General features: G+C 47.7%; 2 protein-coding genes across 3 annotated transcripts; one reads left to right on the top strand and one right to left on the bottom strand.

The window, feature by feature from the left end:
- Window positions 1–2,740: 2,740 nt before the first annotated feature.
- Window positions 2,741–14,177, bottom strand: FOXRED1 (FAD dependent oxidoreductase domain containing 1; the record flags this gene model as incomplete). The annotated part of the gene is made up of 11 exons (XM_080712058.1): window positions 2,741–2,995; window positions 3,794–3,898; window positions 4,126–4,255; window positions 4,799–4,959; window positions 5,144–5,220; window positions 8,336–8,437; window positions 8,728–8,822; window positions 11,074–11,192; window positions 11,468–11,578; window positions 13,243–13,463; window positions 14,093–14,177. The coding sequence occupies 11 exons, from the start codon at window positions 14,175–14,177 to the stop codon at window positions 2,741–2,743; spliced, it is 1,461 nt and encodes a 486-aa protein (XP_080568184.1).
- A 393-nt stretch (window positions 14,178–14,570) lies between these two features.
- Window positions 14,571–19,610, top strand: SRPRA (SRP receptor subunit alpha; the record flags this gene model as incomplete). Of its 2 annotated transcripts, XM_080697039.1 has the most annotated exons (14): window positions 14,571–14,687; window positions 15,293–15,376; window positions 15,667–15,830; window positions 16,022–16,182; window positions 16,624–16,780; window positions 16,901–17,054; window positions 17,263–17,354; window positions 17,457–17,575; window positions 17,698–17,784; window positions 18,083–18,255; window positions 18,352–18,565; window positions 18,966–19,129; window positions 19,215–19,313; window positions 19,482–19,610. In XM_080697039.1, the coding sequence occupies 14 exons, from the start codon at window positions 14,571–14,573 to the stop codon at window positions 19,608–19,610; spliced, it is 1,914 nt and encodes a 637-aa protein (XP_080553165.1). The 2 variants fall into 2 exon arrangements, with proteins under 2 accessions (XP_080553165.1, XP_080553166.1); XM_080697040.1 differs by lacking the exon at window positions 15,293–15,376.
- Window positions 19,611–20,565: the final 955 nt, after the last annotated feature.

Below are 20,565 nucleotides of genomic sequence, written 5' to 3'. Positions count from 1 at the left end.
TTTCCTCTTAAAGTGGAGTCCCTCTAGTGTCTTTTTTTAGCCCCCTACTCATCTACTTTCCCTTGATGATGCCATCTGGTTCCATGATATCATCTCTACCTATAGCCCAGACTGCCCTGAGGTCATGCAAATGAATCCATCTCCTATTATATAACCCCACTTGGATATTCTACAGGCATTCTTTTTTTTCTTTTCTTTTTTGGTATTGGGATTGAACCCAGGGGCATTCTCCCCCTGAGCTATAACCATAGCCCCACTTATATTTTTTGTTTTGAAACAGGGTTTCACTAAGTTGCTGAGGCTGGCCTCTAACCTGTGATCCTTCTGTCTCAGTCTCCCAAGTATTGAGTTTACAGTTGTATGCCACCATGCCCAGCCTACAGGCACTCTTCATTTGAGGTGCCCCACATTAGCATGGTTTTTCAGTTCCTGGCCCCTTCTTTCACTCCATGATCCATTCTAGAAAGTTGCTTTCCACCTGCTATGGTCTAAATGTTATACCTGCCCCCCAACCCCCAATTCTTTTTACAGTACTGGGGATTGAACCCAGGGCTTCACATATGCTAGGCAAGTGCTATACCACTGAGATGTACCCCCATTCCTCTTTATTTATTTTGGGTACTGGGGATTGAATGAGGCATTCTACCGCCAAGCTACATCCCCAGACCGATTTTATTATTTGGAAACAGGGTCTTTCTAGGTTGATGAGAGACTCGCTAAATTGCTAAGGCTGACCTTGAACCTGTGATCCTTCTGTCTCAGCCTCCCAAGTACTAGGATTACAAATGTGCACCACCAATGCCTGGCCATTCCTTTTTATTTTGGGTCAGGGTTACTGAGTTGCTCAGGCTGGCCTCAAACTTATGATCTTCCTGTTTCAGCCTCCTGTAACAAGAATAGCTGGAATTCTCCTAAGTAGCTGGGATTATAAGTGTTTGTGCCATGCCTGCCCACCCCCAATTCATATGTTGGAACCTAATACCCACTGTGATAATATAATCACTTTGAGGAAGTAATTAAATCATGAGGACCCTGGCTGTATGAAAGGGATTTAGTGCCCTTGTAAGAGGATGAAGGAAGCTTCCTTGCTCCTTCTGCCATCTGAGGATGTAGGGAGAATGTGCCATATTTGATTAAGCATGTGCACATGCTTAATCTGCTGGCATATTCATCTTGGACTTCTCAGCCTCCAGATCTGTAGAAAACAAATTTCTTTTATAAATTACCCTTTCTAAGGCGCAAATGGGCTAAGACATATCTGCTGAATCTTGTATTTTCATTTTGTTTCTTTTCTTTTTTTGGAACTAGAGATTGAACCTAGAGGTGTTCTACCACTGAGCTATATTCTTAGCCCTTTTTTAATTTTAATTTTTTTTTTTTTTTTTGTGGTGCTGGGGATAGAACCCAGAGGCTTTCTACCTCCGGGCTATACTCCCAGACCTATTTTGTATTTTTTATTTGGAAACAGGGTCTCACTAAGTTGCTGAGAGCCTCACTAAGTAGCTGAGGCTGGCTTCAAACCTGTGTGATCTTCCTGTCTCAGCCTCCCAAGCACGGAGATTACAAACATGCGCCACCACACCCCGCTTCCCTTTTTTTTATTTTGAAGCAGGATCTATGTTGCTGAGGCTGTCCTCAAGCTTGCAGTCTTCCTAAACACTGGGGTTTCAGGTGTGTGCCCTTGCACCTGGTCTGAATCTTGCTCATTCTGTCTCTGGGTCTTTGCATATGGTTTTCTTTCTGCTAGGACGCCCCTCCTGCCTTCACTTCCAAGGTTAAACTGCTTATCCTTTAGGTTCTGCTCAGAGGTCAACTTCCCTGGGAAGCTTTATGGAGAAACCCCTTTCCTGCTCATCCTCCAGGCCCCCAGCCTACACGAGGAGTCTGTCTTGTGTTTCCCCGTCCCTGCAGAGGCTGCATTGTAATCTGAGCTGGCAGGGGAGGGAACAGGACATAGATGTGAAAGCTCTGGTGAAAACACACTGTGCTTTGCTTTGCTCCTCAGTGTAGCTCTAATACATAGCCCTGAGTCTGTCTGGGAGTTGGGCTGAAAAAAATGTTAAATACATGAATGGACTCATCCCTTCCTCCTATAGCCAGTGTTCCTGCAAGAACTTGGAAACAGAGACCACTGCTTACAAACAGGATGCCTACGACCTGGGATCTAAGAAAACTTCTGGGAAGAGGATGGGGCTATGCTCCTAGGTGTGGCGCCAGAGGCCAGTGGAATGCTTCAAAACCTTCTGCCATGGGCAGGATAAAAGGAACAGAAGACAGGTGGGAAGAAGTAAATCACGTTTATTGACTGATGAACAGGACAAACAGACAAGACAATAAACCTGAGCCAGCCTTTCCCAAAATGCTTCTGTGACTGGGCTCTGCCCACAAGGTCAGAGGGCATCTTTCTGGGTCAGTACTGGGCAGAAGCCAGTCCCGGGCCACAGTTCTCAGAACTCTAGCTGAACTGCCTTCGTGGGTGGCATGAGCCTGGGCATAGGTCAAGCCCCGGACCCTACCCCCTCGCTTCCTATGGTTTGGGCCTTGGTACCTGTGCTCAGCGGCCTGCTGCCCAGAGAACAGATGGCCCAGACTATAAGGGGCTAAGATCCTGGGTCAGTGGCAGGAGGGGATGCTGGCATGATGCTGGGAGGACTGGGCAGTGTGGCAGGCAGAGACCATGGGCCAGAGTGAGGCCAGGGTCATAGGTGAGCCACTGGGGCCCAGAGACCAGCCTCCAAGTTCAGATGATATTGTGTTCCTGGAACTTCTCTTCCAAGTGAAAGCGGTTGAAGAGGAAGGGGCTCATGTCTATGGTTTGGAAGCTGCCCTCCAGCACCATCTCTGCCACAGCTCGCCCAACAGCAGGGGCATGCTGGAGCCCGTGACCACTGAAGCCTGTAGCAAAGTACATGTTGACGACTAGCGGGTGCGGGCCCACCACGCCATTCTGGTCGAAAGTGTTGTAGTCATAATAACCAGCCCAAGCGCTCCGCACCTGTGGGTGTACAAGGTGCCAGGATTCTCAGAAAGCTGCACGTGCATAACACACTCTTTTTTTTTTTTCCTGTGCTGAGGATTGAATCCAGGGCCACATGCATGTTAGACAAGCACTCTGCCACTGAGTGCCATCCCTTTTTAAAAAAATTATATATATAATTATATATGTAATATACATTTATATATCTTTATATAAATATGTATTTATATGTTTTATATATAAAAATATATGTATATATTATGGAAGTACTGGGGATTATACCCAGAGGCATTCTATCTCCGAGCTATATCCCTAGCCCAATTTTTTTTTTTTTTTGCGGGTTTGGGGATGGAACCCAGAGGCATTTGACCTCCAAACTACTCTCCCTGCCCAATTTTTTATTCTTTATTTTGAGACAGGGTCTCACTGAGTTGTAGAGGGCATCACTAAGTAGCTGAGGCTGTCCACGAACCGCGATCCTCCAGTCTCAGCCTCCCAAATGCTGGGATTACAAGCGTGTGCCACCACGCCTGGCTCCAATTTTTTATTCTTTATTTTGAAATAGGGTCTCACTAAGTTGCCTCACTTAGTAGCTGAGACTGGCTGTGAACCTGTGATCTTCCTGTCTCAGCCTCCCAAGTAGCTGGGATTACATGCATGTGCCCCCACATTCAGCTTCAACCTTTACTCTGGGTCAGAGGTCAGCTGCTGAGGGGTCCCTGGGATGGACAACTAGAAGAGGACCAAGATGCTCCAGTACCATATGTCTGTCCAACGTCTAAAAGTAAACAGGGAAAACCATCTTCTGCTACTTACCTTAAGATTGTTAAAAGCTGGTACCCTCTCAGCCAAATGAGGCCACACCTTGTCTTGAAAGAAGTCATGGTCCACTTCCAGGTTGGCTGTGTCTGGTTCTTCTTCCTGGGTGAGAGATGGAGACAAGGCTTATATTGCCTAGGATATAAAGGTAGAGCCAGATCTAAATAAATTCGTTTAATCAGTCCTCTCAGTCGACGGGAAATAGGGACTAAAGATCCTAGTTCCAACCTGAGGGATGGGGGGCTACATATCAATAGCAAGCCTGGCTGTTTTGTGGCAATGGGTCTGTGTCTCTTTCCCAGCACCCTCCCCCACCACTCTTAGCTTACCTCAGTGGGACTTCGGCCACCAAGGTATATGTTGCCTAATCCTTCCCGACGGAAATAGGCTCCGTTCGTGTCTGCAACAAAAGGTGCCTCCAGGCCTGGTCCCTGAGGGCTGTGCCATACGTACACATACCTGCCGGTGTGGTGGTGGTGGTGGTGGTGAGTATTCAAACATTACAGTAACAGCAAGGCTGGCAACCTCCCTCCACCTCTGCACATCCAAATTTTTCCACCTGTGAGATATACCTGCAGCCCTATTTTATTTTTTATTTTTTTTGGTGGTACTGGGGGTGGAACCCAGAGGCTTTCTACCTCCGGGCTATACTCCCAGACCCATTTTATATTTTATTTGGAAACAGGGTCACACTAAGTTGCTGAGAGCCTCACTAACTAGCTGAGGCTGGCTTTGAACCTGCCTGATCCTCCTGTCTCAGCCTCCCAAGCGCGGGGCTTACAAGCATGCACTATCATGCCCGGCTATTTTTTATTTTGAAACAGAGTCTCACTAAGTTACTGAGGGCCTCACTCAGTTGCTGAGGCTGCCCGTAAACCTGCAATCCTATTGTCTCAGCCTCTTAAGACCTGGAATTACAGGTGTGCACCACTGTACACGGCTCACATCCAACTTTTCCTTTTTTCTCTTACCAACCTCCTCAGCTGCCCTGAGTGAAGCTACCTTTTCCTTGGCTCCACAGGTAGCTTAGTGCCCTGCAGGGTGCCAGGTGGCCCGTTCCCAATGCCAGCCAGCTCCGCGACTTGCCCAGACCAGGCTCCTGCAGCATTAATCACGATGGCACATTCCACTGGCTGGTACTCCAGGCTGTTGTCCATCTTCACCTGCAGGTTCCAGAAGGGGAAGGGAGGGAGGCTGGGCCATACCCTGGACTCCACGAGAGGGACACTTCCTCCTGAGCCTTTGTTTGCCCACACTGGAAAGCGGGTAGAAGAGCAGCATCAGGTCAGCCTCTATGTTTCCTGGCCCTCTACTGTGGTCTGGAGTATAGCTGGACTAGGGACTTACGTGCACCTCATAGATCCTTTTAAAGACCATCCTTTCCCCACTGGATGTCTCCATGGTGTTGGATGAGGTGATGAAACCTGTAGGAAAGAAATGAAACATAAGCCTTTAGGTGCTGGGGATGTGCTCTGCAGCAAAGCATGTGTTCAACATGTGAGAGGTCTTTGTTCCACCCCCAGCACCCACCCCCCATAAGAAGCCCTAACACCTTGAGGAGTGAATGGGGTCCCCCTGGTTTCTTTTCTCTCCTTCCTTCCAAACCCACAGTCATTTTACCTCCAAGCTACACCTCCAGCCTATTTATTTATTTATTTATTTATTTATTTATTTATTGGTACTGGGGAAGGAACCCGGGGGCATTCTACCTCCTAGTTACATCTGCAGCCCTATTTTTTAATTCTTTATTTGAAAACAGGGTCTCACTGTGTTGCAAAGGGCCTAAGTAGCTGACGCTAGCTGTGAACCACGATCCTCCTGTCTCAGCCTCCCAAATGTTGGGATTACAAGCTTACGCCACCATGCCTGGCTAGTCCTATTTATTTGGAAACAGGATCTTGCTAACTTGCTGAGGGTCTGGCTAAGTTATTGAGGCTGGACTTTTCTTTTCTTTCTGTACTGAGGACTAAACTCAGGGGTTCTACTTCTGAGATATACCCCCAGCCCTTTTTAATTTTGAAACAAGGTCTTGCTAGGTTGCTGGGAGTCTTGCTAAGATACTGAGGCTGGCCTCAAACCTGTGATCTTCCTGTCTCAGCCTCCCAAGTACTGGGATTACCTGCGATGTGCACCACCATGTCCAGCTGGCCTTGAATTTATGATCCTTCTGCTTCAGCCTCTTAACTAGCTAGGTTTACAGGTGTGAGTCATTGTGCCCAGTGTCACTGGTTTCTTTGTTTTTAATGTTGGAGATTGAACCCAGGGGCATTCTACCTCTGGGCTACACCTCCAATCCAAATTTGTTTGTATTTTGAAACAAGGTCTCACTAAGTTGCAGAGGACCTCATTATGTTGCTGAGGCTGGCTCAGAAACTTTGATCCTCCTGTCTCATCCGCCTCCAAACACTGGGATTACAGGTGTGCACCACCATGTCCAGTTTCCAGATTTTATGTGTGTTACTGGAAATTGAATTCAGGGCTATTCTACCTCCAATTTACACCCCAGCCCTTTTTTTTTTTGGCGATACTAGGTATAGAACTCAGGGACATTGAACCTCTGAACTACACCCCCAGTCCCATATTTTAGTCTTTTTATTTTTGGAACAGGGTCTCACTGAGTTGCGAAGGGCCTTACTAAGTAGCTGAGGCTGTTAGTGAACTGCTATCCTCCGGTCTTCGCCTCCTGATTGCTGGGATTATAAGCATGCGCCACCACACCAGCCCCCCCCCCCTTTTTTTTTTGTGGTACTGGAGTTCCTGGAAGCCCTTCTACCTCCAGGCTATACTCCCAGATCTATTTTATATTTTATTTGGAAACAGGGTCTCTTAAACCAGCGAGGCTGGCTTCGAACCTGCGCGATCCTCCCGTCTCTGCCTCCCAAGCGTGGGGATTACAAGGGTGCCCGGCCATCTCCAGCCCTTTTTTTTTTTGGTGGTACTGGGGTTCCTGGAAACCCTTCTACTACCTCCGGGCTACACTCCCAGACTTATTTTATATTTTTTTATTTGGAAACAGGGTCTGTTAAGCCAGCAAAGCTAGCTCTGAACCAGCGCGATCCTCCTGTCTCCACCTCCCAAGCATGGGGATTACAAGCATGCGCCACCACGCCTGGCCATCCCCAGCCCTTTTAAAAAATGTTTTTGATTTCAAACAGGGTCTTGCTGGATGTGGTGGCACACCCTTATAATTCATGCTTGTAATCCCAGTACTTGGGAGGTTGTTTGAGGACAGCCCCAGCAAGTAGTGAGACCCTCATTAACCTAGTGAGACCCTGTTTCAAAATAAAAATAAAAAATAGGGCTGGGAATGTAGTTCAGGGGTAGAATGCCCCTAGGTTCAATCTCCAGTAATACCAAACAAGTAAATAAGTAAATAAATAAGTAAAACAGAGTCTTGCTAGGTTGCTGAGAGTCTCATTAAGTTTCTGAGGCTGGCTTTGAACTTGTGATCCTCCTCTCTACCTCCCAAGTACTGAGATTACAGGTATGTGTCACCATACCCAGTTTTCCTAGCATTATTATTATTATTATTATTATTATTATTATTATTATTAATTTGTGATACAGGGGATTGAACCCAGGGGCATTCTACCACTGAGCTACACCCCCAGCCCTATTTTTATTCTTTATTTTGAAACAAGGTTTCACTAAGTTGCAAAGGGCCTCACTAAGTATCTGAGGCTGGCCAGGAACCTTTAATCTTCCTGTCTCAGCCTCCCAACTACTTGGATTACAAATGTGTGCCACCATGCCTGGTTCTTCAGGTTGTGTGTGTGTATGTATGTGTTACTGGGGATAGAATGCAGGGGCATTTTACCTCCGAGCTATACCCCCAGCCCTATTTTTTATTCTTTATTTTTTGAAACAGGGTATCACTGCTTTATTTATTTGGAAAGGGAATCTCACTAAGTTTCTTTCTTCTTTTTTAAAAATTTGGTACCAATTATTTCTTCTTCTTCTTCTTTTTTTTTTTCCCCCCCTATTACTAAGTTTATGAGGATCATCCTTGCTAAACTGCTAAGGCTGGCCTTAAACCTGTGGTCCTCCTATCTTAGGCTCCCAAGTACTGGGATTATAGGCCTGTACCACCATGCCAGGCTTACTGGTCTCTTAAAAAAGCTAGCTGGTCTTGGTGGCACATGCTTCTAATCCCAGTATTTGGGAGGCGGAGACAGGAGGATCACTGGTTCAAGGATAGCCTTAGCAAGTAATAAGATTCTCAATAACCTAGTGAGACCCTGTTTAAAAAAAAAAAAAAGGGCTGGAGGCATAGTTCAAAAATAGAATGCCCCTGGGTTCAGTAATCCCCAGTACCAAAAAAAGAAAAAAAGAAAAAAAAAGAAAAAAAGCAAGAAAGCTAGAGGGATGGGTGCTTTGGTAGCCGGGATGTACTTGATTGCAGAGGACAAGACAAGGATGGAACTGTCAAGCATGTCGTCAGTCACAAAGCAGCCCACAAGGGCCCCTTGTCAACCCCTGCCCAGTGGTGGGCAGCCGGCCTGGTCCAGGCTTCAGGTGGAGGCTGTGTCCAGGACTCACGTGTCACTTCTCCCTGGCAGAAGAGAACTCCCATGGACTGGACCTTGCGCCGAAGCCCCTGGAGCAGACACCAAGGGTCAAACCAACCTTCATCCTCCAACCCTGAGATGAGAAAAAGAACCCATTTAGAGACTGGCCCCTCCTCTCCTACCACACCCCACTCCCAATGTTTCTCTAGGGCTTGGAAGTCAAGGAAGATCATCTTGACCAACTGGACCACATAGTCCAGTCCTGCTAAAGGATAAGAAGTGGCATGGCCTGGGAAAGACCCTGTTACCCAGGAGAGAGACCGTTCTCCTTTGGCAGGGCCCTGGCATGCTAAGCTTCCAACCATGGGGTCCCTCAATCCTATCTTTGGGAAAAGAGCTATCCCTTTGGCAGGCGAGCCTCACCATAAGATGCCAGAGCCACTCCTTCCGTGTTTATCCAGGGAAACTTGTTCCGAAGCTGCTCAGGGGACATCAGACAAATTTTGGCCCCTTCCTGCCTGAGAGAAACGTGCAGATCTGTGTGTATGTTATTAGAGAGGGTGAGTGCGCAGGGGAGAGGTATGGACCCCAGTTCCTCAAGCGGGGGGTCAGCCGTCACTTCTCTGTCCCATACTCCTTGATTTCTTCTCACTGTCAAGTGGATAAAGACCTAGCCCTAGCCAAGGCCCTTCAGCACCTGAGCCATCTTCCTTTCCCTCGTCTGCCTTTAGCCCACCCCGCTCCTTCTCCTCCCTGACTCATGACATAGTGGAGATCTCTGTTCCCTCCACTCCTGCCCAGAACAGCCTTCCTTGCTGCTGCCTAATGCCATCCTATTCATCAGTACGAGTGTCTTGTCTGAGACACTGTCCCCCAAATGCAGACTGCAGGTGCTACAGAAAATGCTCGAGCCAGGGTGCCTGATTTGAACCAAATCCTAGTGCCAACATTTTCTAGGACCTTGGGCCTCTGTTTCCCCACATGTGAAATGGGGAATGTTCTGATAATTAAACGAGTCACTATCTGCAAAGCATTTGGGACATTTTCTGATGTCACTACTGAAAATTGTAGAGGCTTTGTTAAAGAACGCCTCCAGCCAAAGCCAGGTATGGTGGCTCACACCTTTAATCCCAGTACTTGGGAGGCTGAGATACGAGGATTCTGGGTTTGAGACCAGCCTTAGCAACTTAGTGAGACCCTGTTTCTAAGTAAAAAATAAGAGGGCTAGGAGTATAGCTCAAAGGTAGAATGCCCCTGGGTTCAATCTCCAGAAACACACACACACACACACACACACACACACCTCCAGCTAAAATATGTCACCAGGATGAGCACCCTTGAATGATGATGAGACTCACTTAGGACACAGACCAATCTGTTGCCTGTCTTTGTAAATGAGCCACATGCAATCATTTTTATTTTTGTCCACAGCTGCTTTTATGCAATAATGGCAGAACAAAGTGGCTGGCAAATTCTAAGCTATTCACTCTGCCCTTTACAGAGCATCTGCTGACCCTTGACCCTTGACTCACTCAGGGGTTCTTTTCTTTGTTTGTTTTGTGAGTCTGGGGATGGAACCCAGGGGCATTCAACCTCTGAGCTACACCCCTGCTCTATTTTTTATTTATTTTGAAACAGGGCCTCACTAAGCAGCTGAGGCTGTCTGCGAACCGCGATCCTCTGGTCTCAGCCTCCCAAATGCTGGGATTACAAGTGTGCGCCACCACTCCCAGCTGACTCAGGGTTCTTTAAAATCAAGATCTCCAGGCAGAATTCCCTTCTTATAGATTCTAGTTTGTTTGTTGATCTATTTATTTTTTTTGTGGCACTGGGGATTGAACCCAAGAGCACTGTACCTCCAAGCTACACCCCTAGCCTTATTATTATTATTATTAATTTTTGGTGGTACTGAAGATTGAACCCAGGGGCATTCTACCTCCGAGCTACACCCTCAGCCCTATGATTCATTCTTTATTTTTTATTTATTTTTATTTATTTATTTTTGGTGGTACTTGGGGTGGAACCCAGGGGCTTTCTACTTCCGGGCTATACTCCCTGACCTTTTTTTTTTTTTTTTAAATATTTTATTTGGAAACAGGATCTCACTAAGTTGCTGAAAGCCTCACTAAGTAACTGAGGCTGGCTTCGAACCCATGCAATCCTCCTGTCTCAGCCTCCCAAGCGTGGGGATTACAAGCGTGCGCCACCACGACTGGCTTTATTCTTTATTTTGAAACAGGGTCTCACTGAGTTGCAAAGGACCTCACTAAGTAGCTGAGGCTGTCCACGAACTGCGATCCTCCTATCTCAGCCTCCCAAATGCTAGAATTACAAGCATGCACCACCACGCCCGGCTCCTCCAGCCCTATTATATTTTTTTATTTTGAAACAGGGTCTTACTAGGTTGATGTGTCTCACTACTTGCTGAAGCTGTACCTGAACCTGTGATTCTCTTGTCTCAGCCTCACAAATATTGGGATCACAGATGTGCGTCACCACACCTGGCTCAGATTCTAGTTGATTAGGTCTGGGCTGCATCTTCAATTCTTTGTATGATCTGGCAAATGCAGGGACCACTGTGCAGTGTTGTGTCCACATCTGTTTACAACTTACTCCTGGGCATCAAGGGTCTGTATGCGTCCATCTTTCCTGAGAGACTGAGCTCAGAGAGAGGCCCTTGTGTCATCGACTTCAGGTCCTAACTTGGTGCAGGACCTCACAAAAAAATGTGGTGCCAAGAAGCAGCTCAGGGCTGTGCTGGGCACCCACCTCTGAATTTTCACATTGTTCTCCAAGGCTGCAGCATCGTTTTCTGAAGCCAGCAAGAGATAGCCTGAGGGGTTGAACTGGAGGTCCACTGGAGGCGCATCAAGCACAGCCAGGTATTCCTGTGTGAATAAGAAGCTGCTAAAAAAGCTTGACTTAAAAAAAGAGAGGGAGATTTCCTGGCCTTCTCACTGACAGTTTTCAGGGTTCAATGCCCCAAACCAGAGAGAAGCCCTACTCTACGCATCCACACCGAGAAGAAAAATGATGGCCCCCCCAACTTCTGCTAGCCTGAACCACTCCTGCTCCCTGGATCTCCTTTGCCAGCTGGACTGCTCCTCTCTCTGGGTTGAAGCAAGGGTCACCACCCCAGCCCCCCAAATCTTGCTGCACATACGTTGATGTTTCGAAGAAAGTCAATTGAAAAGAGGGAGAGCTGGACATTCTCAGGCAATGAAAACTGCTGTCGAATCCCGCCCACAGAAAGCACCGTGGAGGCCTTTGAATACTGTGGGAAGACAAGCAAAGTTGAGGTAGCTCAGCATATAAATGGAAAAGAAAGGAAGCTGAGAGTTATACACCTAAAGTTATGGGAATCCTATTTGCCAGTTTATAATCTAAGGTGAACGGGAGTGGATGAACCTATATACAAGTCAGACCAGCAAAGACAAAAACTTATTGACAGATGAGAACAGGGAGGGTCAGCGACCTACAAAGGGCACAATCGAACAAAATGGCAATGGCCTGAAGTTCAAGGGCAAGAGATTAATATTTGACTACTAATTAGAAAACACAAGCCAGGCATGGTGGCACATGCTTGTAATCCTAGTGCTTAGGAGGCTGAGACAGGAGGATCATACAGGTTCAAAGCAAGCCTTGGCTACTTAGTGAGGCTCTCAACGACTTAGATTCTGTTTCCAAATAAAGTATAAAATAGGTCTGGGAGTATGGCCCTGAGGTAGAAAAGCCCCTGAGTTCCACCCCCAGTACTACAAAAAAAGAAAAAAAAAAAAAAAAAGAGAGAGCGAGAGCGAGAGAGAGAGAGAGAGAGAGAGAGAGAGAGACACAAGAATGTGAGCCAGGCATGGTGGTATATGCTTGTAATCCCAGTATTTGGGAGACTGAGACAGAAGGATCATAGGTTCGAAGCCTGCCTTGACAACTTAGCAAGGCCCTCTGCAATTTGGTGAGACTCTGTTTCCAAATAAATAAAATGGGGGTGGGGTTTAGTTCAGAGGTAGAATGCCTCTGGGTTCAATCCCCAGTGTCACACACAAATACACACACACACACACACACACACACACACACACACGACCAAAATATCAGGATTTGCAGCTAGCTTGCAATGGCAAACAAGAACAAGTGCAAAAACATCAGAAGTAGTGATACCTAAAAGAAGGCTGAGACAACTATTTGCACAAATAAATAGTTTGAATGCAGGATCTCTTGGCCAGGCATTAAGATCTGGAAAGATTCAGTATTGCAAAATCTGAGCTCAGCTTGGTGGTATATGCCTGTAATCTCAGTATTTGGTAGAGGAGGTTTTGGTGAGAATCTGTTTCAAAATAAAATAGGGCTGGGGATGTAGTGCAGAGGTAGGATGTCCTTTGGTCCATTTACCAGCACACACACACACACACACACACACACACACACACACACAAAAAAAAAAAAAAAAGGAAAAAAAATGTGGACACTGTTTTCTTTCCTTTTTTCCCCCTGGCTACAGCCACAGCCCTATTTTTATTTCTATTTTGAAACAGACTCTCATTGAATTGCAGAAGGCCTCACTTGATAGCTAAGGCTGTCCGCAAACCACCTACCTCCAGACTACACCCCCTGTCTTTTAATTTTTTTTTTTAATGATGAAACAATGTCTTTCTAAGTTGCTGAGGTTGGCTTTGAACCTGCGATCCTCCTGTCTCATCCTCTCAAATACAGCGATTACAAGTGTGTGACACCACTTCTGGCTAAACTCTGTTTTCAAAAGCAAAAACCTAATTGGCAAGGCTCCTGATTTGAGACAGAATTTGGGACTGCTACTTATGAAGATCCAAAGCACAGTCTTTGCCCTTTGGCCTGCCAAAAATTAAAGCCTTTTCTCTAGAGTCCTTGAAATGAGTCATCTTCCTTGCCCCACTCAAGACTCTGTCTTGCTGCAGACCTCACCGTGTGGTCTCGGTCCACCACCAGCACCCGAATGGCATCTCGTCTCATTTCCAGCTTCTTCAGCCAATATGCCACAGACAGACCAAGCACCCCACCTCCCACGATCACCACATCAGAGTGTTCGGGGGGCAGGTGGCTAGTGTCGTACAGGGGAGTCCAGGCCCCTCCAGGCAGGACAGACTGAATCTTCTTCTTAATCTCGGTCATCTTTTCATCCCAGTCTGTGGGACATAGTTATGGTCAGAGGGCCAAATGTTTCTTTACCATATGGTGGCAGGTTGGAAGACGGACACAGGAAAAGGTGGGCTAAACAGACACTTGAGTTGGCAGTACACACTGTCATCCCTTTTCATAAGTTCAACTTCCACCCAACAAAACCGTCACAGCTTTGCTGGATGGTCTATATGCCATCAGTCTCCCTTTTCATGCATCATGCTCAGCACTGCAAGATTCAATTTCCTAAAATTAACACTTTCTGCCCCTTCCCTAGGCTAGGTGATTCACACATATTTATCGCCTGTGCAGACACCTCTCCCTCCTGATCCTCAGACTCAAATACTCAACTGCAGTGTCTTCTCTATTCTACACTGCCCTCTAAAGTACAGTATCTTATGTTGGACAAAGTGACGCCTTATTCTGGATACCACCACCGTCAAACCTCCATTTATGTCGCTTTTGGGAGGAGCCCTTTGGGACCCACACACCTGACCTGGCTACAAGATCCGATCCAACCCATTGTCCTGATAGCGTGGGTCGGGGTTCCAGGTTGACCTTCTCTGCCTCAGAAGGTCAAACAGCTGGAGGGTGGGCGTACCCCCAAACCACAACACCCTCTGCGGCTCTACTTTACCCAGCGTAGAGCCTCCTCTGCGCGTGCGTAGCCCCCGGATCAAGGAATCCCGGCCCAAACCGAGCTGCAGAACTCTGCGAAACATAGCGGCTCAGAACCCTGCTCTTCTGAGGGCGAGCTACCCTTTACCACCACTACATCCGCGTGGTCACAGCCCCGCGGCCCCCGCTTTCAGGAGGGCGCGCCCATTGGCCAGCTGTCCCCGCCAGGCCCCACCCCTCCACGCGATAGGCAGCCACCTCCCCCGGAGCCCCGCCCAGACCCGCCCGCACCCACCATTGGCCTGCCTGGAGTTGATGTCAATCCTGCGCGCCCTCGGAGGACCGGGGGAGAAAACCCGGCGGCTCCGAGCGGAAGTGCGGTGAGCCGGTTTCCGGGGCCGCTGGTGTGACGTGTCCCGCGCTTGGCGCAGCAGGAAGCGGCGGCGTTCGCGGCCCCAGTTCCCGGCGCTGGCTCCAGCTTCTCTCCCGCTGCCGCCATGCTCGACTTCTTCACCATTTTCTCCAAGGGCGGGCTTGTGCTCTGGTGCTTTCAGGGCGTGAGCGACTCATGCACCGGGCCCGTTAACGCGCTGATTCGTTCTGTGCTGCTGCAGGTACCGCCCCCGCGGGATCAGAACTCTGGGCTCTTTTCCTCTGGCCCGGTTCTTGGGCCCCCCTTGACTAATTACTCCGCGCCTCTCTCCCACCCTCCCTGCCCATCTCAAACTGTCAGCTTACCGGTCACCCGGCCTCTACTCCTTCCGCCGCCTTCAGACTAGCACCGCAACTTTGTGACGCCCCCACCCCGATATTTGCCAGTCTAGCCAGATTCCTAGCCATTCTAGGAGGAGCCATTTGGGACTTTACTTCGCTCTGTCCCCTCACCCCCAGCTGCTTGATTTTCCGTTGTTTCGGGGCTGGGTGAGATTATGGATGAGAATACGCCTTTAAGAAACTGTAGATAGTACGCAGCTGCTAGTAGATCTGGGGGTTGTTTATGTATGACTACTTCCCTTCTGGTTCCCACGTGTCTTGCTTTCCCTCAACTTTTCCTCCTCCCTCCAACGTGATGGTATCTTTTTTTTTTCTCTGATGACATGCTGGACAGAAGCATTGTCTTGTTTTGGGACAAGTTTGACTTTGGGGGTAATGGCTGGTAAGGGCCTAAGTCTGGGTTTTCTGCGGATAGCCCGAACCCTGAGATGTACTCTTCTTCCAGGAACGAGGAGGTAGTAACTCCTTCACCCATGAGGCCCTCACACTCAAGTATAAACTGGACAACCAGTTTGAGCTGGTGTTTGTGGTAAGTGGGGGCATTTGGAGGGACGGTGATTATATTCTCAAAATAGTCTTAGCATATTAAGAAAACCCTGAATAATCACACCAATGTATGTGATGAACAAACTGAAAAAACTAGGATGGCGGAGGGGAAGAAAGCAAGTAACTTCTAGGCCAGAGGACTTGGCTGCCTCTCAGGTCAGGGACACCTGCCAGGTGGCTAAGCCTATCTATGGAGGCCTGGGTTGAGTTGGCTTTCCTCTATTCTGGGTAGGCATGTAAGCAGATCTACTGGCTGTTTTTGCTTCTAAACAGGTTGGTTTTCAGAAGATTCTAACACTGACGTACGTAGACAAATTGATAGATGATGTGCACCGGCTGTTCCGGGACAAGTACCGCACAGAGATCCAACAACAGAGTGCTTTAAGTCTACTGAATGGCACTTTTGATTTCCAAAATGACTTTCTGCGGCTTCTTCGGTGAGAGGACTCCCCTCTTATTTCCATGACTTGGATGAGCTCTTTTCCTGAGGGTGGTTCAGGGTTATTGTGTGTTCAAAGCCAATAGTTTGCTGCCCAGTTTTGATTGCCCTTTTGGTATGATGGTCCTTTCTCTGGAATTTCATTTTCCCTTCTGCATGGGGTAGAAAGATCATCTATTTTCTCTTTAGTGAAGCCGAGGAGAGCAGCAAGATCCGTGCTCCCACTACCATGAAGAAATTTGAAGATTCTGAAAAGGCCAAGAAACCTGTGAGGTCCATGATTGAAACAAGGGGGGAAAAGCCGAAGGAAAAAGCAAAAAGCAGCAAAAAAAAGGGGGCCAAAAGGGAAGGTATGTTTGAACTCCTTTTGACATGTTGGGTCATGAAATGTGTTAATATAAGCCAGGCATGGTAGTGCATGCCTGTATTCCTAGTACTTGGAAGGCTTAGACAGGCAGACCACAGGTTCCAGGCCAGCCTCAGCAAATGAGTGAGACCCTATTTCAAAATAAGAACTGGGGGTGTAGGTTACAGGTAGAATGCCCCTGGATTCAATCCCCAGTACGAAGAAAAAGTGTTCACATGGTACAAAGGACTTAGGCGCTTCTTCCTTTTGTCCTTGATTGCCTACCTCTCTCAGATGCTCATCACTCTCATTATGATCCCCAAGTCTTGTGATTTCTTAAGGTGTTTGGTCCGAGTTTCCTCTTAAAGATTTGGAGCACTTTTAGCCATTGTCTAGTTGGCTGGGATTTGATTTGCTTTTTCTACAGTGAGGTGTTTCCTAACAGGTTCTGATGGTCCTTTGACTACCAGCAAAACAGCCCCTGCAGAAAAGTCTGGTCTCCCAATGGAGCCTGAGAATGGTGAACTTTCCAAAGAGGAGCTGATTCGAAGAAAGAGAGAGGAATTCATTCAGAAGCATGGGAGGGGTATGGACAAATCCAGGTGAACAAACTAGTTTCTACCAATTTAATGATTATCTAGCCATGTTGGGAACAAGTCTTTTGTCTGGCTCACTTTCTTTACCACCTTTCTACCATGACCTTTTCCTGTGACCCTTTGCAGCAAGTCCACAAAGTCAGATGCTCCAAAGGAGAAGGGCAAAAAAGCGCCCCGGGTATGGGGGCTTGGTGGCAATGCTAACAAGGAAGTCTTGGATTATAGTACTCCTACCACCAATGGAACCTCAGAGGCTGCCCTGTCTGAGGACATCAACTTGGTAAGAGACAAGAGCCAGAGTGAAATTCACCATTACTAAGCAATTGGGAGGCAATTACTACTAGGAGGTAGCAATATCTGGATTTGAGTGAGGGATTGAATTATATTTGGAAGTTCTCCAAATTGCAGACAATAATGTGAATAGGGTAAATCCTGGACTCTCTTCCCTCAGAGTCCATAGTCTTCCTGAATGTCCTTCCTTTCTCCAGATTCGAGGGACTGGTCCTGGGGGGCAGCTTCAGGACCTGGATTGCAGCAGCTCAGATGATGAAGGGGCCGCTCAAAATTCTACCAAACCTAGGTAGGGGAATTTCAGGTGGGGATGGTGTGTGGCCACAGAACCAATCAGCCATAATGCCTGCCTGCTGGCTTTATGAGTGTCTGTGATCTCCTGTGTCTGCAGTGCTACCAAGGGGACTCTGGGTGGCATGTTCGGGATGCTGAAGGGCCTTGTAGGTTCCAAGAGCTTGAGCCGTGAAGACATGGAATCTGTGCTGGACAAGATGCGCGATCATCTTATTGGTATGTTCTGAGAATTGGGCTGCCTCATTCATGGGATAGGACTGGTTGGGAGCAGATCTAGTTTCTTAGCTGGACCATAAGGATCAGTCACTGCTCACGGATCTGTTCCCCTTTCTTTTCAGCTAAAAATGTGGCTGCAGATATTGCTGTCCAGCTCTGTGAATCTGTTGCCAACAAGTTGGAAGGGAAGGTGATGGGGACATTCAGCAGTAAGTATTCCCATGAGCCAAAACATGCTTATGCATACTAAGAGATTCCATTCTTCCTGGGTATGTGACTTTTGGTAAATTCCTTAACTTTAAGACTCTATTATATAGCCTAGACTTTAAGAATTAATGGGAAGATTAAATCAGTTAAGTGCTTAGGACAGCATGGTCTGCATTTCTGGGAGGAGATCCTATCATGGTCCTGCTCCCCATAGCTCAGAAAGGTGCCAGGCATTGGTGCCAGGCATTTTTTAATCTATTCCTTGGGTTTCAAAGCTGTTTTTTTAACCTTTATTTTCAGCGGTAACTTCCACAGTCAAGCAAGCTTTACAAGAGTCCTTGGTGCAGATCCTGCAGCCACAGCGTCGTGTAGACATGCTCCGGGACATCATGGATGCGCAGCGCCGCCAGCGCCCCTATGTTGTCACCTTCTGTGGTGTTAATGGAGTGGGGAAATCTACCAATCTTGCTAAGGTCAGTGCAGTTACCCAGCCTGTCACTGGTACTTCTTCACCTCCACATTTTGGAAAACCAGTCCTAGGTGACAGTTCTCTTAACTCTTTTGAACAGATTTCCTTCTGGCTGCTAGAGAATGGCTTCAGTGTCCTCATTGCTGCCTGTGACACATTTCGTGCTGGGGCTGTGGAGCAGCTGCGTACCCACACCCGGCGTCTGACTGCTTTGCACCCCCCAGAGAAGCACGGTGGCCGCACAATGGTGCAGTTGTTTGAAAAGGGCTACGGCAAGGATGCTGCTGGCATTGCCATGGAAGCCATTGCCTTTGGTACAGTGCTAGGATATGTGGGGGCTTGTTGGGCCCCCTTTCCTCCTTGGGTTACCATGGAATCTGCAGAGGACCAGGCTTCCACTATTAGAAACTTACCACTGATTAACATGGAAAAGTCAAGATTAGTTACTTGCCATGCTCTACTTTGGGGCTTGTGTATAGTTTCAGGCAAAGCTCATATATCTGACCAAAGACACCTGAATTTGATCACCTTTATCCTTTTGCTATCTTTTTTTCCTGAATATTTTCAATGGTGGCCAGGAAGAGACAGGTTTCCCCTTGTAACCAAATCCAGAACCTGAGTAAATAAACAGGCTGTTAACAGCCACCCTAGGATTTCTTGAGGTGGCAGTGAGTGTGACAGGTGTTTAGAGTTGACCACTTTCCCTTCCTTTAGCACGTAACCAAGGCTTTGATGTGGTGCTGGTGGACACAGCTGGCCGCATGCAAGACAATGCCCCCCTGATGACTGCTCTGGCCAAACTCATTACTGTCAATACACCTGACCTGGTGCTGTTTGTGGGAGAGGCCCTAGTAGGCAACGAAGCTGTGGACCAGCTGGTGAGAGCTTGGGCCTAGTTTCCCTTTACAACTTAAATTTTGGTGAATGAGAAGGTTCTTATTATACCACCCTTGTGTTTTCCAGGTCAAGTTCAACAGAGCCTTGGCTGACCATTCTATGGCTCAAACACCTCGGCTCATTGATGGTATTGTCCTTACCAAATTTGACACCATTGATGACAAGGTAAATGTGGATGACACAGGACAGTAAGACTGGGGTGGGCAGATGGGGTGGGGGATGACTAATTCACAAGGGAACTGAGGCTTTAAGGACACTGACTCCAAAGTCTCCTGAGGGTGAGAGTGAAAATAAGAGCTTCCACTGATTGGCTGTCCCCTTTCTCCACTTCAGGTGGGAGCTGCTATTTCTATGACATATATCACAAGCAAACCCATTGTCTTTGTGGGCACCGGCCAGACCTACTGTGATCTACGCAGTCTCAACGCCAAGGCTGTGGTGGCTGCCCTCATGAAGGCTTAATGTGGCTCTTGCCTAATACCAAATTGCCGCTTCCCCCCAAAGTCCCTATTCCTGTATCAAGAATGTGCTTTAGAGTATGTGAGCAACTTGTCTTCTGTGTAGTCCAAAGGCAGAGTGAGGGGAGTCCAGGGGCTTGCAACTCCTGCTAACCCCACTCCCTGTTCAGCCCTGCCTCCATCTACAAGGAGGGCGTAATCATGTTACAATCACTGCCCATTGACCCTCCCTCCTCCTCAGCCTCCCCCATCCTACTCAGGCGTCCCTTCACTCTGCCTACAGACTCAGTCTCATTACAGCTTTGACCAATGGTTGGAAGACCCAACATCAGAACTTTGCTAACTAGTGTGGTCTTAGAGCCATCTGAGCCTAAGGAGCAGTTTGAAGTCCCAGCTCCATTAGGTTAAGAGACTCTTCCAGAGCCAGCGCTGGGTCTGGAATGGCACCTTCCCTAGGATACACAGCTTTCAGGTCCCTGGTGCCAAGATGACACCCACCTCACTGTGGCAGTGTATGGCCTCTTCTTAATTGCTGCTAATTCTAAATCTGATGATGACCCCTATCCCACTGTTCCCAAAAGCATCCGCTAGGCCAGAGTGATTTGTTACAAATGAGTGAAAAATGAGTCCCTGCTTCCCCCAGAAATGGAGGGAGCCAAGCGGCAGTGCTGCATTGGGCTCCTCGGCCTTCCCATTCTCCTCACTCCTGAATCCAGGTGTAAGCTTTGCATGTTCCCCTTCCTGGGAGAAAACCAATCGTCAGTCTGAAGGGTATCGGTTGTCCCCTCCCCACCCACCCTTTGCCTTTCCCTTATCCCTCTCTTCTACAGTGCCTGGTAGACAAGTGCTACGCTGAAGAAGACAAACCTCTTGTTCAGACTTGTCCTGTAGCTTGGTATTACAGATGTGCTATTAGTGCAATAAGGTGAAGGCTGTCTGCCCAGAGAAATACATAATTT

Source organism: Muscardinus avellanarius (assembly GCF_963383645.1).
Source record: "Muscardinus avellanarius genome assembly, chromosome: 1".
Lineage (NCBI taxonomy): Eukaryota > Metazoa > Chordata > Mammalia > Rodentia > Gliridae > Muscardinus > Muscardinus avellanarius.
This window is presented reverse-complemented; position numbering and strand designations above follow the sequence as displayed.